General features: G+C 37.8%; 1 protein-coding gene across 1 annotated transcript in view; it reads right to left on the reverse strand.

The window, feature by feature from the left end:
• The window catches only part of PTPRQ (protein tyrosine phosphatase receptor type Q), a 538955-nt gene that overhangs the window by 234326 nt on the left and 285554 nt on the right, over nt 1-19075 (reverse strand). Inside the window, 3 exon segments of the mRNA XM_053719240.1 lie at nt 3264-3405; nt 3848-3999; nt 11788-12063. Coding sequence (XP_053575215.1) covers nt 3264-3405; nt 3848-3999; nt 11788-12063 — 570 coding nt within the window.

Raw genomic sequence — 19075 nt, forward strand, 5'->3', positions numbered from 1 at the left:
ACCCTTATAGTCTTTAACTCCTAAAGTAAGCAAAACCTCTTTTAAAAGAGAATGAATATGTTCAACTTTGAATAATAAAAAAATGAGGATAACTCAGGTTCAACATCAGAAGAAGATTCCTCATCATCAGAGGAAACTTCTCCTTCTGAAGAAACAGGATTTTCCACAGGAATCCTAGTCTCAGAAGACATAGCACTAGTAAAAGGTAAATTCTGAACTGACCCTTTACGCTTACTTGAATTCAGGAGAAGTGTCAACATTTCAGAAACAGTAGATTTGATGAGATCTTTCACACCCGGAGCAAAATCTGTAGAGCTCCCATGTAAGCAACAAACAGAAGGAGCAGGGATACCCATAGAAGCAGCATTAGGTTGGTCTGAATGAAGTAACATATTTAAACATGAGTCACATAAATAAGCTGGAGGAGATGCCTCAGCCGTTTTACAATAAACACACTGAACATTGGTTAGAAAGTGTTCAGGGAAACCAGCTTCTAAGGGAGATTTAGGGATAAAATCAAAAGGTTCCATTACAGCATTAAACTACAATAACAAACAAATGATATCCCCATAAAAAAAAGCTATTGAGGATTGGAATGGAAAACTTACCCCATCCTAAAGAAGCTTAATAAAACTTTACTAGTATAAAGTGCGCTAAGCCAAAACTAAAATAAAGCACTTTGTGTAAAAACGTGTTTGTCCCACACTCCCCGGAGATGCCAAAAAGCAAAATTCTTTAATATGCAAAGGCTGTAAAGTAGCTGGTTTAGCCAATGTGCAGCAATTTGAAAACGTAGATTACATGCTTTAGAATGTTTGCTTCTCTGAGGAGTCTAGGGCAAAGCACAGTTTTTACACAAAAACAAGAGGTCAATGTCCCTTTAAGAAAGATAAGATCTTACAATCTTCTCAGTGTAGTGGGAATAAAACTGAAATGTAGGATCAAATAAGACACTGTACACATTACTATACAAATTACTGAAACCAATATTTCAATATTTCTTCAAAACCAAGCACTGCGCCCCAACCTGTAATGATGCATTGCATTAAATTTATTAATGAGAAATGCAGCAACAAAGCAAATCCTTTACTTGATAATGACTACCATGACTGTTATCATGCCACAATTCAGATGCCAGATTTAGGCTTAAAAGAGCAACACGTTTCCATGTTATTATGGTCCCCATTTATTAACATGGTGGTAGAGAAGGTGCCTGCATTTAACAGTGCACAAGCACCATCCCCCCACCCCGCTCACATGCAAGCAATTGCACAAAAGCAGGACTTGTCCAGCATCCCACCCAATGAGCCTGAGATGTTTGAAGTCCGCCAACTCTGTGAGTGTTACTTTTTCACTTGTGGTTGCAGGTTCTCATGAGCAAACTCGCAGTGCAAGGGCTCCCACACTATGTCCACTTGATAAATAGAGCCCTTTTTTTAAAATTTGAAACTGATATACAGGGAGTGCAGAATTATTAGGCAAGTTGTATTCTTGAGGATTAATTTTATTATTGAACAACAACCATGTTCTCAATGAACCCAAAAAACTCATTAATATCAAAGCTGAATAGTTTTGGAAGTAGTTTTTAGTTTGTTTTTAGTTATAGCTATTTTAGGGGGATATCTGTGTGTGCAGGTGACTATTACTGTGCATAATTATTAGGCAACTTAACAAAAAACAAATATATACCCATTTCAATTATTTATTTTTACCAGTGAAACCAATATAACATCTCAACATTCACAAATATACATTTCTGACATTCAAAAACAAAACAAAAACAAACCAGTGACCAATATAGCCACCTTTCTTTGCAAGGACACTCAAAAGCCTGCCATCCAAGGATTCTGTAAGTGTTTTGATCTGTTCACCATCAACATTGCGTGCAGCAGCAACCACAGCCTCCCAGACACTGTTCAGAGAGGTGTACTGTTTTCCCTCCTTGTAAATCTCACATTTGATGATGGACCACAGGTTCTCAATGGGGTTCAGATCAGGTGAACAAGGAGGCCATGTCATTAGATTTTCTTCTTTTATACACTTTCTTGCCAGCCACGCTGTGGAGTACTTGGACGAGTGTGATGGAGCATTGTCCTGCATGAAAATCATGTTTTTCTTGAAGGATGCAGACTTCTTCCTGTACCACTGCTTGAAGAAGGTGTCTTCCAGAAACTGGCAGTAGGACTGGGAGTTGAGCTTGACTCCATCCTCAACCCGAAAAGGCCCCACAAGCTCATCTTTGATGATACCAGCCCAAACCAGTACTCCACCTCCACCTTGCTGGCGTCTGAGTTGGACTGGAGCTCTCTGCCCTTTACCAATCCAGCCACGGGCCCATCCATCTGGCCCATCTAGACTCACTCTCATTTCATCAGTCCATAAAACCTTAGAAAAATCAGTCTTGAGATATTTCTTGGCCCAGTCTTGACGTTTCAGCTTGTGTGTCTTGTTCAGTGGTGGTCGTCTTTCAGCCTTTCTTACCTTGGCCATGTCTCTGAGTATTGCACACCTTGTGCTTTTGGGCACTCCAGTGATGTTGCAGCTCTGAAATATGGCCAAACTGGTGGCAAGTGGCATCTTGGCAGCTGCACGCTTGACTTTTCTCAGTTCATGGGCAGTTATTTTGCGCCTTGGTTTTTCCACACGCTTCTTGCGACCCTGTTGACTATTTTGAATGAAACGCTTGATTGTTCGATGATCACGCTTCAGAAGCTTTGCAATTTTAAGAGTGCTGCATCCCTCTGCAAGATATCTCACTATTTTTGACTTTTCTGAGCCTGTCAAGTCCTTCTTTTGACCCATTTTGCCAAAGGAAAGGAAGTTGCCTAATAATTATGCACACCTGATATAGGGTGTTGATGTCATTAGACCACACCCCTTCTCATTACAGAGATGCACATCACCTAATATACTTAATTGGTAGTAGGCTTTCGAGCCTATACAGCTTGGAGTAAGACAACATGCATAAAGAGGATGATGTGGTCAAAATACTCATTTGCCTAATAATTCTGCACTCCCTGTATAATAGATTCATTTGAACCTTAAACTGGACATTCTGAAAATAAAAATTCTAATATTGTGGATAAATTCTAATAAATAATATAAAAATAATACTAATAATACTGTGCAAGTTATTATGCTGTAATATATCCATTAACTACATTACACAATTTCATATATCGCATTTATGAATAACAACCTTAAATAGTGTATTCTATTTAAATAAAAAAAATATATATTTTTTGACAAACATTGAAACTCACCTGATTGTTTTGTTGTAAAACTGACAATATTGCTAAACTGGTTCCCATTTCCAACTTTTGTGTAAGCTGCCACACTAGCAAAATATGTCGTAAAAGGTTCAAGTCCAGTAAGCACTGCTTCAGTTCTCCAACCAGAGACATTCTGATACAGAAAATATAAACAGATGCTATTTTGTCTGTCATATTTTAGATCCCTAAAAGTTAGACCTCTAGTTTATATTTAAAGAGGCGGTAAAGAAAAAAATAAACTTTCATCATTCTGACAGAGTATTCAAATTCAAACAACTTTTTTGTTTACTTCTATTATCTAATTTGCTTCATTCTATTGGTATCCTTTGTTGAAGAGCATATCTAGGTAGGCTCGGGGCCAGCAATGCACTCCTGGGAGCTAGTTGCTGATTGGTAGCTGTACATATTTGCTTCTTGTCAATGGCTCACTCAGTGTGTTCAGCTAGCTCCTAGTAGTGCATTGCTGCTCCTTCAACAAAAGATACCTAGAGAATGAAGCAAATTTGATAATAGAAATAAATCTGAAACAGGAAAAAAAAAAACGACAATCAAGCCCATATACAAACATGAATTACCTGAAAAAATACAGAATGGCTGCTATTTTCCATTATTTTAAAATTGTAAAAAAGCACAAGACCATTTGGCACTGGACTTGGACTCCACTGTAAATAAGCAGCAGAATCAGTTGCGTTGATAAACGTAAGATTCTGAGGAGGTTTTGATGGTGCTGCAAAAAAAAAAATGTAAATGTATTGGATTGTGTTAACAACTTTGTATAGAACTGTAGCACCAAAAAAACTCTTGATGTGAAATGCAAAAAATGTATAAATTATTTATTAAAAATGAATATGTTCTGTAGCACAATTTAATGAATTGCACAATTGCAGAGTTAAGTATGCAAAAAAATTAAAAAAAAATGCAAACAATAGCACTGCAAATGACCCTTGTAACTTAACATCAGACATGTGCCACCTTTACACAAATGTATGTATTGGGTACCTGTAAAGCGTGGCTAATCACCCGTAAGGGTCTCAAGGACCTGCTCATTTTATCGACCACGGAAGGATGAAAGGCTGAGTGGACCTCGCCAGGGATCGAACCTGCAACCCTTGGGTTGCTACAGAGCTGGGCCACAGTGCATTAGCATGCTGAGCTATCTGTCCGACTAGGGGATCTACAGGACAGATGGTGGACATGTGAGCTTATATGCTAAAGGATGTATAAAGAAAACTGATGAGACAGAAGGTGACGGATCTGAGACAGGAAATTAGAGAAATAAGTTACTATAGGTATGTTTAGGGCCAGTAGCAGACATATACAACAGAGGGCCCTGGTGCAACATTTAGTTTGGGCTGCTTTGTATAATGATTTTGAGGATAAATAGATAGATAGATAGATAGATAGATAGATAGATAGATAGATAGATAGATAGATAGACTTACAACTTGCACTAATAAAAGGCTTCCCTGCATTAGGATTGTACACATTCTGCACACGGCTATGTATAGACTGGCTGCTATGGGCCCCCCCCATTACTTGGGCCCTGGGGCCACCGCACGTGCTGTACCAATGGTAGTTCCTCCCCCGTTTAAGGAAGTCTCTCTCTAAACCCCAGTCCTCAAGTACAGCTAACAGGCCGGATTTTCATGATATCTTAACTAGAGCACAGGTGAAATAATCAGCTGAACAGTAACCATGGCTACTAACCTGCTCTTAACCATCAGCTGATTATTTCACCTGTGCTCTAGTTAAGATAGCATGAAAATCTAGCTTGTTAGGGGTACTTGGGAACTGGAATTGAGAAAAACTGTTTTAGGGAACACTTTAACCCCTTAATGACCAAGGACATACACCACACGTCCTCAAAAAAAATACAGTTAATGACCGAGGACGTGTGGCGTACGTCCTTGGTCTGGAAAGCAGCTGGAAGTGATCCTGCTCGCTTCCAGTTGCTTTCCGGTTATTGCAGTGATGCCTCGATATCGAGGCATCCTGCAATAACCCCCCTTGGCCATCCGATGCAGAGAGAGCCACTCTGTGGCCCTCTTTGCACCGGACATCGGTTGCCGGTATCGTTGGTGGGTGGGAGCAAGTCTGGGAGGCTGGTGGGCGGCCATCGATGTGCCGAGTGGAGGGAAGGGGGGCGGGATCGGGGGCGGAACAGTCGGGAGCGCGCGCGTGCATGGGGCGGGAGCGGGAGGGAACCGCTACACTGCAGAAAAATAAAGCTGTAAAAAGCAACAAAAAAAAAGTTTTGAAAGTTCTAAATAAACAGCTAAGGGATCTGGAAGGGGTGGGAAGCTACACTACAGAAAAGGGAATTTTTAAAAAAAAAAAAAATGCACATTTTTTACTAAACTGGGTACTGGCAGAAAGCTGCCAGTACCCAAGATGGCGTCCATTAACCTCTTAAGGACATATGACGGAATTTCTCCGTCATAAAACAATTGAGCAAACTGAAAGCTGTGTCCTTAAAGGGTTAAGGCAGAGGGGGAGGGTTAGAGAGCTGTTTAGTGGGGGATCAGTGAGGTTGGGGGCTAAGGGGGGATCCTACACAGCAGCATATGTAAATATGCTTAAAAAACACACAAAAAAAGCCCAAATATAGCTTTTATTTTAGTACTGGCAGAGTTTCTGCCAGTACTTAAGATGGCGGGGACAATTGTGGGGTGGGGGAGGGAAGTGAGCTGTTTGGGAGGGATCAGGGGGTCTTATGTTTCAGGTGGGAGGCTGAGCTCTACACTAAAGATAAAATTAACCCTGCAAGCTCCCTACAAGCTACATAATTAACCCCTTCACTGCTAACCATAATACACGTGTGAAATGCAGCAGCATTTGGCGGCCTTCTAATTACCAAAAAGCAATGCCAAAGCCATATATGTCTGCTATTTCTGAACAACGGGGATCCCAGAGAAGCATTTACAACCATTTGTGCCATAATTGTACAAGCTGTTTGTAAATGATTTCAGTGAGAAACCTAAAATTGTGAAAAATGTAACTTTTTTTTCATTTGATCGCATTTGGCGGTGAAATGGTGGCATGAAATATACCAAAACTGGCCTAGATCAATACTTGGGGTTGTCTACTACACTACACTAAAGCTAAAATTATACCTAAAAGCTCCCTACATGCTCCATAATTAACCCCTTCACTGCTGGGCATAATACACGTGTAGTGCGCAGTGGCATTTAGCAGCCTTCTAATTACTAAAAAGCAACGCCAAAGCCATATATGTCTGCTATTTCTGAACAAAGGGGATCCCAGAGAAGAATTTACAACCATTTGTGCCATAATTGCACAAGCTGTTTGTAAATAATTTCAGTGAGAAACCAAAAGTTTGTGAAAAAATTAGTAAAAAAGTGAACGATTTTTTGTATTTAATCGCATTTGGCGGTGAAATGGTGGCATGAAATATACCAAAATGGGCCTAGATGAATACTTTGGGATGTCTACTAAAAAAAATATATACATGTCATGGGATATTCAGAGATTCCTGAAAGATATTAGTTTTCTAATGTAACTAGCGCTAATTTTGAAAAATAATGGTTTGGAAATAGCAAAGTGCTACTTGTATTTATGGCCCTATAACTTACAAAAAAAGCAAAGAACATGTAAACATTGGGTATTTCTAAACTCAGGACAAAATTTAGAAACTATTTAGCATGGGTGTATTTTGGTGGTTGTAGATGTGTAACAGATTTTGGGGGTCAAAGTTAGAAAAAGTGTGTTTTTTCAATTTTTTCCTCATATTTATATTTTTTATAGTAAATTATAAGATATGATGAAAATAATGGTATCTTTAGAAAGTCCATTTAGTGGCGAGAAAAACGATATATAATATGTGTGGGTACAGTAAATGAGTATGAGGAAAACTACAGCTAAACACAAACACCGCAGAAATGTAAAAATAGCCTTGGTCCCAAACGGACAGAAAATGGAAAAGTGCTGTGGTCATTAAGGGGTTAAACTCTAAAAGCTTGAAGCCAGTCTTACAGTGAGGCAAATCATTCCATGAAATAGGTGCAGTTTTAGAAAATCCTAGGTAAATAATAATTTGAGAAAGTACATTTACCTTACATTAGTGTCAAAATTATAAACGTTGTTCTTGAGGCTATGGGAAGCCAATAAAGAGACTGTTAGGAAGATACAGCTGATGAGATGATCGGTAAAATAGAAGAGGCTGGAAGTAGCATTTATAATGTATTGCTTTGGGGACTAAAGGTAAAATGGGAGACCAGACAGGATAGTGGTGCAGACAAAGAGGTGGGATATAATGAATGAGTAGATTGCAGCATAAATTGTGTTTTGCACATTTTAGAAATATTTTTAAGGTGGAGGCAGCAGAAACTGAACAACGACTGAACGTGAGAAACATATTAAACTTCTAAAATCAAATGAGGGAAATAAAGTGATGACTGTTGCCAACTATAATAGAGATCTGAAGTAAGGATAATGTATAAATGGGCATTGAAACTTTCACGAAATATTGAGGTGAGATGGAGTAAGGATGGTAATTTGAGGGGAAAGCTTAGTTGAGTGAAGGATTCTTAAAGATAGGTATGATTAGTGCACGTTTAAGAGATGATGTAAATGTATGTGTTTAAGGAAGAGAGTGAATATGTATATGAGGAGTGGTGTAAGAGGGGATGGTAGCATATGCACTACTTATATAATTTAATAATTAAAGGGAATAGGAAAATCATAGGACGACAAATTCTGCATTCTCGTTAACAGGTGCAAGGGAGCAGTTTGTGGATGGTTTCATTATGAGTGTGTAGGATTACTTGTGAAGAGTGCGGTCAGGCATTATTTTGTGCCTTAGTTGTTTTTCTCGTGTGGTTAGCAAAGTCTACAAGTAGTAAAGGGAGGTGGGATTTAAATCAGTAGAGTTCACTTACAATTAATTACAACCCATTTTTAATTGTATTTTATATTCTTAAAGGATAAAGTTACTAGGACAGGATGCAGCAAATGTAAAGATCACTAAAAATGTAAAGATAACAAAAAATTGTATATTTGCATTTGGGTCCTTATATTCTATTTTCAAGACAATGGCCCATATTTATCAAGCTCCGTACGGAGCTTGAAGGGACGTGTTTCTGGCGAGTCTTCAGCAGGCGGACAGGAATCGCCAGAAATCAACCCGATCGAGTACGATCGGGTTGATTGACACCCCCCTGCTGGCGGCCGATTGGCCGCGAGTCAGCAGGGGGCGGCGTTGCACCAGCAGCTCTTGGTTTTTGCCATTGTTTGCATGCAGGTTATATTGCACTGGTATTACAAGTTGAAAGTAAATGTGATGGTTTGAGCGCAATTCAAGATATATATATATATCAATTCAAATTTACCAGCACTCACTATATAGTCCCAAATACCGGGGTGCTCCCAAATTTTTAATATGGATTGGTGGTTCAAGTGAACAGAGGCACTCGCCGTGTTTCAAGTGTGCTTTATTCTCTCATACAAGTGTATGAGAGAATAAAGCACACTTGAAACACGGTGAGTGCCAACCACCAATCCATATATATATATATATATATATATATATATATATATATATATATATATATATATATATATATATATATATATATATATATATATATAAGTGCATGGAAGCCCTCTGCAGTTAAAGGGACATGAAACCCAAAAATCTTCTTTAATGATTTAGGTATAACATACAATTTAAAAAAAAATATCTCAGTTTACTTCTATTATAACATTTTCTTTGTTCTTTGGTATCATTTGTTAAAGGAGCAGCAATGCACTACTGGTTTCTAACTGAGCACATGGGTGAGCCAATGACAATCGCTATATACATGCAGCCACCAATCAGCAGCTAGAACCTAGGTTATTTGCTGCGCCTGAGCTTACCTAGATAAACCTCTCAGCAAAGGATAACAAGAGAAGGAAGCAAATTAAATAATAGAAGTAAACTGTAAAGTTGTTTAAAATTGTATTCTCTATCTGAATCATGAAAGAAAATATGTGGCTTTTATGTCACTTAAAGTAGATGAAAACATGTAAAATCATATTTATGCAATATTAATTTTTAATAAAGTGTTAGTTGTATTTACTGTAAATATTTCATATTCCAATGTTCTGCACATAGCAGAATATGTTCTAAGTATGTTTAAATAGATAATCTATCATATATATATATCCGTATATATTTTTACCTATATATATAATCATGTATATATAGGTATAGATATATATTGTACCAAAATACATCAGATATGTAGAAATATTTATTTCTGAATAAATAGAACATATTCTTATACGTGCAGAACATTGGAATGTGAAATATTCATTAGCACACATGAGAATATGCAATCAGGTTTGCGTGTTAGTTGGGTGTTTTTTTAACTTTTTTTGCTCTATTGACTTCTATGGAAGAATAGGTTATCACGCGTGATATTGTAAGTTTGGGTATTTGCATTCGTCCAGTTACTGCAAGAGCAATAACTTTTGACTTTCAATACGAGCGCAACCCTACGCGCGCCAAAAGTTTACTTCTAGCACAATTAGTGCTCTAGCGAAATGACCGTATGAAGAGGACACTCGCAGGATGTCTTCAGCTTCCAGGATGGCTTCCCTCCGCGCCGCCGTGATGAAGATAGAAGACGCCCCGGGATGGATGAAGACCTTGCTGCTTGGATGAAGACATCGCCGCCTGGATGGAGATGGAAGTCCGGACTTCAGAAACTGTGAGTAGATCTTCTGGGGTTAGTGTTAGGTTTTTTTAAAACATATTTGGGTGGGTTTTTACTTTAGATTAGGGCTTTAGGCTTTGAAAAAGAGCTAAATGCCCTTTTAAGGGCAATGCAAAAGAGCTAAATTCCCTTTTAAGGGCAATGCAAAAGAGCTAAATGCCCTTTTAAAGGCAATGCCCATACAAATGCCCTTTAGGGGCAATGGGTAGCTTAGGTTTTTTTATAGTTAGGTTTTTTATTTTGGGGGGTTGGTTGGGTGGTAGGTTTTACTGTTGGGGGGACTGTATTTTTTTACAGGTAAAAGAGCTGATTTCTTTAGGGCAATGCCCTACAAAAGGCCCTTTTAAGGGCTATTGGTAGTTTATTGTAGGCTAGGGGGGGGTTTATTTTGGGGGTGCTTTTTTATTTTTATTAGATTAGGTGTAATTGTTTTTATTTTTGATAATTTCGTTTATTATTAATCTTAGTGTTTTTTATTTTTCGTGATTTTAGTGTTAATAATTTTTAGTAAACTTAGATTTGTTTTTTTTTAGTTGTAATTTCGATTTTTTATTTTTTCTTAGTGTTAGGTTATTTTAAATTTGTAATTTAGATATTTTAATTGGTAGTATTTTTTATTTTATTAGATTAGTTATGTTAGGTTAATTTATAGTTTAATGTTAGGTTTATATTTATTTCACAGGTAAGTTTTTATTTATTTAAATAGAGTTATATTGTAATTTTAATTTAAAGTTAGGGGGGTGTTAGGTTTAGGGGTTAATAGTTTAATTTAGTGTTTTGCGATGTGGGGGGCGGCGGTTTAGGGGTTAATAGGCTTATTTAGTGGCAGAGATGTGGGAGGCCGGAGGTTTATGGGGTTAATAACTTAATTATAGTGGCAGCGATGTCGGGGAGCGGCGGATTAGGGGTTAATAGCTTTTATTAGTGGTGGCGATGTCGGGGACGGCAGATTAGGGGTCAATAACTTTATTTAGTTGTCGGCGATGTCGGGGGCAGAAGATTAGGGGTTAATAACTTTATTTAGGTGTCGGCGATGTCGGGGGCGGCGGATTAGTGATGTTTAGACTTGGGGTTTATGTTAGGGTGTTAGGTTTAAACTTAACTTTTTTTTTCCCCCATAGACATCAATAGGGTTGCGTTTTTTCATTCCGCGATCGCAGGTGTTAGTTTTTTTTTTCTAACACTCTATCCCCATTGATGTCTATGGAGGAAATCGTGCACGAGCACGTCAAAGCAGCCCTTGGATTTTGTGCGGTATGGAGCTTAACGCAACCATATAGCACGCACAAGGAGGCTTTTCAGTAACTCGTAATCGCAGCGATATGGAGAGTGAAATAACAAAACTTTTGTTGCATTCGTTTCGCACCCTATTTAGCGCAAAACTCGTAATCTAGGTGTAAGCATTTTACCCCTCCAGCTCTCTCTGCTTTTTGTAAGCTGGTGACTCATTGCACTGATAGAAAGACATGCAGGTGAAACTAGAAGCCAATAAAAAGGTAAAGTGCAATTTTAATAGTAATGCTGCTATCAGTTCCAGGTGCTCACTGTCACATAAGCGCTTTCTAGAAAGTTTCAGCATTTCAGAGAGCTTCATTTCATTCCATGGGACACAGTTCCCCACACACCAGGACTTCCAGTTTCAGCGGCCTTTTTAAAAGAGCTGAGTGAGGTCAGGCCATATAAGTTTCAGCATGATTTCTTAACTCCATGAAAGAAAACTTTAAACAATCAGGTTCATAATCCTTATTGCTTTTTCTACATACAATTAAAAAAATTATATAAAGTATAATATAACTTACCTGCTTCATCTGTTTGAAATAAAAGCTTTGCAAATGGACCTGTCCCTTTAACTGTTCTAGCAGCAACAAATATGCAAATCTGTGTGAACGGTTTAAGATCTTCTAAAATGATATTAACTTGATCTGTAGAAAAAGAATAATTGCTTTCTGGTCCATAAATCTGTAAATAGTAACTAGTTATTCTTCCATTTGGATGCTCTGGAGGTTTCCATGATAATTCCACAGAGGATGATGATAAATTTTTGTAGTCACTGATTATTGGTGAAGAATCTGGAACTATAAAAAAATATGTATCAGACTCTCAACACTGTATTAGAGATTAGATTAACACACTTGCTCATTATGTCAGTGTTAAAAAAAATAGAATTCTAATTTTTCATTATGAGCACACATTTTTTTAACCATTTTGTTTCATAATATTATTGGAAGTTGAAATATTTTATTGTAATAAAGAGACAATGAGATCAATTCCAATCCATTTTGGAGTTTTTAAATTGTAACACTACCATGGCCCTTTAAGGGCTGCATACTAATTTATGGATACTAAACACACAAATAGTATATTTCTTAAAAATGTCAAGTGCCACAGGGTAAGAACAAAGTAATGTTCCATGGTTCCCTTCAGAAGGCTCATTTGAGTTTGCCCACTAACTAGAACTCCCCAAAGCATATATATTTAGTTACACATTTTCCTGGAACCACAAAATCTATGGAACTCATTCACAGTTCTACCTTTACCTGGAGCCGCAAAAAGGAGTGCAGAGGGCTGCATGTGGTCCTGGAAGACGACAGTTGGCCATTAAGAAAATGTATCAGTTTTATTCTGTGGATGACTGATCTTAGATTCTTAAAATAGGAATAGCTTGTATGTTTGTGTGACTTTTATTGTTCAACGTTAAAGCTCCCTTCACATATTAATAAGCATGGTCAATTCCCAGCTTAATAAAAAAGTTAAAAATATATGTTTACATTTGGAGGTGGTGAGATTCCACAAGTCCATTACTTCTGGGATTCAACTCCTGGCCACTAGGAGGAGGCAAAGATTCACAAGATCTCCAACATTATTTTTTATCCCTCGCAATTCACTGATAGGCCAGTTGTAGGTATAGACAATTAAGGAGATGTAGAAAGGTTGTTAAGTACTAAGCAGGGAAATGAGACAGAAAACTAGGACTGCTGCCAGAAAAAATAACAATTAAAATATTTACTGCGGGCCTCGTAGACTCTCACCACCTCAAAAAAAATGAATTTATCTGGTAACAATACATTTTGTTTTCTTTCATAAGGTGGTAAGAGTCCACAAGTTCTGGGACTAAGCTGTGGAGTCCATGAGTAATGAGGACGGGATAAACATGTTTGAAAAGTCAGGCACCTAATTTCCAGACACTGATGCCTAAAGAACATACCTACCAAAAGCAAATATATCAAAGTGGTAGAATTTTGTAAAGGTATGCAGGGGTGACCATTTTTCTACCTTGCAAATTTGTTATACAGAAGACTCATTTTAAATACCCAGGAAGTGGAAATTGATCTGGTAGAATGAGCAGTAAGACGCTTCAGGGAAGACTTTCCCGCCTCCAAGTAAGCCTTGTGGATTAAAAGCTTTAACCAAGAAGCCAAAGAAATGGCCATGGCCTTCTGACCCTTGTGTGGACCAGAGAAATGAAAGAACAAACTACTAAAATCTTTTGTAGCCTCAAGATAAAAATTTAAAGCTCTAATTACATCCATTTTATGTAGACGCCTTTCTTTAGAATTGTTAGGATTAGGACAAAAAAAAGGATCCACAATTTCATTATTGATGTTTTCCAAAGAAACTACCTTTGTAAAGAAATCAAATTTAGCTCTTAAAACAGCCTTATCTTTATTGAAAACCAAATAAGGAGATTCACACAAAAGAACAGACAATTCAGAGACTCTTCTGCCTGAAGAGATCACTAAGAGAAACAATACTTTCAAAGAACAGAAACTGAATGTCTATAGAATGCATAGGGGCATATTTATCAAGCTCCCTAAAGGCTCGCCGGAAACAGAAGTTATAAAGCAGCGGTCTGAGGCTGCGGACATAAATCAACCCAATCGAATATGATCGGGTTGATTGACAACCCCTGCTAGCGGCCGATTGGCCGCAAATCTGCAGGGGGCGGCATTGCACCAGCAGTTCACAAGAACTGCTGGTGCAATGATAAATGCCACTAAAGTATATTATCTCCAGCCCCTGTGCATCAAGTGGGTGACAACGCCATCCAGGACTTCACATCAACAAAGTCCCAAATATAATCCAATATAGAAAATCAGATGGCAGCACTCCAGATTAATAAAAGATGTATAATTTATTCACATCTACTCCAAATAGAAAACAGAACAACGACGTTTCGGGTGTTACCCCTTAATCATGTTGCATACATTACATACAAGAATTGCACCTTATAAACCATAAATCCCTCCCCTAATCACAATTAACACAACTGTGTGTACAGCCTCTAAGGTAAATACAATGTATACTTCCACCTAGTGGTCATTAAAATTCCCAACATCTATCTAGCATTTGCCCTCTAGTAGATAGGAAATTATACATATTATCTGAAATGTACATATAAATAACCATCAAAGGTCTATTGAACACAATTTATATTGCAATTTCTTATACCTTTTATAACATCAAATAATGCTACCATCTATAAACAAATAGAAATAATAATTACTACATAGAAATTGGAATAATATCCTTACTGCAAATTACAAAAAGACTTATAAGTCAAAATCTTTGTTCATGCCTATTGGGCCTTTTGATTTTAGTGTATGTATCCAATATAATTCACACTGTTTAAGCATTATCTCTCTATTGGCCCCATGTCTAGGGATCTCTATATGATCTATAATTTTAAATCTAAATTGGGATACATGATGTCCAGCTTTTAAAAAATGTTCAGCTACTGGAGATTTAATGTTTTTAGTTCTAATATTCGATTTATGTTCATTTAATCTATCCCTTATCCGGTGAGTCGATTCACCTATTTTCTCATGGTATAGAACTGAAAGAGCTGAAATTTGAACCTTCAAAGAGCTAGCAGATAAGCCCTTGTTGAAACCCTCTTGCAAAAATTATGAAATTATAAAAGAATGCCATTCAAAACGGCATTTTGCAAAAAGAAATAAAAGCTTTCATTGTGACTGGTTGCCTAGCCTGGATTAAAGTATTTATAACAGCATCTAAGAAACCTAGCTGTTTCAAAATTATGCGTTCAATCTCCAAGCAGTCAAGCTGAGAGACTCAAAATCTTCATGATAAAATGGACTCTGAGATAGTAGGTTGTGACGTAGAGGAAGAGACCATTGAGGAAAGCTGGAAATTTGCACAAAGTCTGCAAACAAAGTTCTACGAAACTAAGCTGGAGCTATCAGAATTATGAACAATAGCTCTTGCTTGATTTGAGCTATCACTCTTGGAAGCAGAACAGTTGGAGGAAAAAATGTATGCCAGGTGAAAAGACCAAGGAGTTGCTAGAGCATCTACAAACTCTGCCTGAGAATTTCGGGACCTCACAAAAAATCTGGGAAGCTTGTTGATTAAATGAGAAGCCATCAGGTCTATCTCTGGAAGACTCCACTTCTCAACACATCCAAGTAAAGTGACCATTCCCCCGGGTGAAGGGATTGGCAACTGAGATAATCTGCTTTCCATATCTACAAAGTTAGGTATTCAGCACCAAGTGTGTGCACGCAAGCTTCCCACTATATAAGCTCTCCTAACCGGATCCCAGAAAATGACAATGTATAAGAGGATAGGAAGCGATTCTAAAGCTAAAGTGCTTTAGCTTTAGAAGCGATTCCTATCCTCTTATACATAATCTGCCTTCCAGCTGTTCATGCTTGAAATATGAATTGCAAAACTTGTTTTCTGCCCATTGGTGAATTCAAGAAACCTCCATCATCGCTAGAGAACTGTGTGTTCCCCCTTGATTATTAATATATGCCCCTGCCATGACATTTTCCAATTGAAAACGCAGAGAAGTCTCATCCTTCAGAAGAGGCCAGCTCTGAAGAACCCTGGAGATTGTTCTAACACATTTATTGGTAACCTCGCCTCCTGAGGAGACCAAACTCCCAGTGCTCTCCTGGACCCCCATACAGCGCCCCAACCTGAAAGACTTTTGTATGTCCACAATGAATGTAGAATGGAAGCCCCCAGAGAAATGGAATGGTGATTTATCCACCAGGAAAGAGATTGCCTTGTTAAAAGACTCAATAGAATCCTTTGGAAAAGTTCATTGCAATCTTTGCACCGTAAAGTAAACATGCAAAGTTGAAGACTCATGTGAAACCAAGGCAAAGAATGGCATCTGATGCTGCAATCATCAGACCTAGCACTTCTATACAGAGAGCTACCATAAGGTTGGCAGTTGACTGAAGCTTCACACAAGTTGACTGTAACTTTAGTTTCCTCTGATCTGTTATAGAAATTGTCATTGAAATTGAGTCTATGACTATTCCCTGGTCTGAGGAGAAAGATAACTCTCTGGAACATTGATTCTCCAGCCATGATAATGAAGAAACAAAAAAATGTTAGTATGACAAATTGCTAAAGATGGAACCTCAACCAAGATATCATCAAAGTATGGAGCCACCTAAATACACTGAGGTCTGATTACAGACATTAGGGTTCCCAGAAAATTCTTGGAGCAGTAGCCAGAGCAAATTGTACAGCCACAAACTGACAAAGTTTGAAAAGAAAGGCAAATCTAAAATACTGAAAATGGTCCGTAGTCTATTGGGAAATGAAGATAAGCATACTTAAAATCTATGACAGACATGAATAGGCCATGTTGAACAATAGGAAAGATAGTTCAGATTGTTTACATTTTGAAGATCGAACTCTGAGAAACTTGTTTCTTTCATGTAATTAGCAAGAGTCCATGAGCTAGTGACGTATGGGATATACATTCCTACCAGGAGGGGCAAAGTTTCCCAAACCTCAAAATGCCTACAAATACACCCCTCACCACACCCACAAATCAGTTTTACAAACTTTGCCTCCTATGGAGGTGGTGAAGTAAGTTTGTGCTAGATTTTATGTTGATATGCGCTCCGCAGCAGGTTGGAGCCCGGTTTTCCTCTCAGCGTGCAGTGAATGTCAGAGGGATGTGAAGAGAGTATTGCCTATTTGAATTCAATGATCTCCTTCTACGGGGTCTATTTCATAGGTTCTCTGTTATCGGTCGTAGAGATTCATCTCTTACCTCCCTTTTCAGATCGACGATATACTCTTATATATATACCATTACCTCTGCTGATCTTCGTTTCAGTACTGGTTTGGCTTTCTACAGCATGTAGATGAGTGTCCTGGGTAAGTAAGTCTTATTTTCTGTGACACTCTAAGCTATGGTTGGGCACTTTTTTATAAAGTTCTAAACATATGTATTCAAACATTTATTTGCCTTGACTCAGGATGTTCAACATTCCTTATTTCAGACAGTCAGTTTCATATTTGGGATAATGCATTTGAATCAATCATTTTTTTCTTACCTTAAAATTTGACTTTTTCCCTGTGGGCTGTTAGGCTCGCGGGGGCTGAAAATGCTTCATTTTATTGCGTCATTCTTGGCGCTGACTTTTTTGGCGCAAATTTTTTTTTTCTGTTTCCGGCGTCATACGTGTCGCCGGAAGTTGCGTCATTTTTGACGTTCTTTTGCGCCAAAAGTGTTGGTGTTCCGGATGTGGCATCATTTTTGGCGCCAAAAGCATTTAGGTGCCAAATAATGTGGGCGTCTTATTGGGCGCTAAAGAATATGGGTGTCTTTTTTGTCTCCACATTATTTAAGTCTCATTATTTATTGCTTCTGGTTGCTAGAAGCTTGTTCACTGGCATTTTTTCCCATTCCTGAAACTGTCATTTAAGGAATTTGATCAATTTTGCTTTATATGTTGTTTTTTCTTTTACATATTGCAAGATGTCCCACGTTGCAACTGAGTCAGAAGATACTTCTGGAAAATCGCTGCCTGGTGCTGGAGCTACCAAAGCTAAGTGTATCTGCTGTAAACTTTTGGTAGCTGTTCCTCCAGCTGTTGTTTGTATTGCATGTCATGACAAACTTATTAATGCAGATAATATTTCCTTTAGTAAAGTTCCATTACCTGTTGCTGTTCCGTCAACATCTAATACTCAGAGTGTTCCTGATAACATAAGAGATTTTGTTTCTAAATCCATTAAGAAGGCTATGTCTGTTATTCCTCCTTCTAGTATGCATAAAAAGTCTTTTAAAACTTCTCATTGTTCAGATGAATTTTTAAATGAACATCATCATTCTGATTCTGATAATGGTTCTTCTGGTTCAGAGGATTCTGTCTCAGAGGTTGATGCTGATAAATCTTCATATTTATTTAAAATGGAATTTATTCGTTCTTTACTTAAAGAAGTCCTAATTGCTTTAGAAATTGAGGATTCTGGTCCTCTTGATACTAAATCTAAACGTTTAGATAAGGTTTTTAAATCTCCTGTAGTTATTCCAGAAGTTTTTCCTGTTCCTGGTGCTATTTCCGAAGTAATTTCCAGAGAGTGGAATAATTTGGGTAATTCATTTACTCCTTCTAAACGTTTTATGCAATTATATCCTGTGCCATCTGACAGATTAGAGTTTTGGGACAAAATCCCTAAGGTTGATGGGGCTGTCTCTACTCTTGCTAAGCGTACTACTATTCCTACGGCAGATGGTACTTCCTTTAAGGATCCTTTAGATAGGAAAATTGAATCCTTTCTAAGAAAAGCTTATTTGTGTTCAGGTAATCTTCTTAGACCTGCTATATCATTGGCTGATGTTGCTGCAGCTTCAACTTTTTGTTTGGAAGCTTTAGCGCAACAAGTAACAGATCATAATTCTCATAGCATTATTATTCTTCTTCAACATGCTAATAATTTTATTTGTGATGCCATCTTTGATATCATTAGAGTTGATGTCAGGTATATGTCTCTAGCTATTTTAGCTAGAAGAGCTTTATGGCTTAAAACTTGGAATGCTGATATGTCTTCTAAGTCTACTCTGCTTTCCCTTTCTTTCCAGGGTAATAAATTATTTGGTTCTCAGTTGGACTCTATTATCTCAACTGTTACTGGAGGGAAAGGAACTTTTTTACCACAGGATAAAAAATCTAAAGGTAAATTCAAGTCTAACAATCGTTTTCGTTCCTTTCGTCACAACAAGGAACAAAAGCCTGATCCTTCATCCTTAGGAGCGGTTTCAGTTTGGAAACCATCTCCAGTCTGGAATAAATCCAAGCCTTTTAGAAAATC

This window comes from Bombina bombina, chromosome 6 (assembly GCF_027579735.1).
Source record: "Bombina bombina isolate aBomBom1 chromosome 6, aBomBom1.pri, whole genome shotgun sequence".
NCBI classification, from domain to species: Eukaryota; Metazoa; Chordata; class Amphibia; order Anura; family Bombinatoridae; genus Bombina; species Bombina bombina.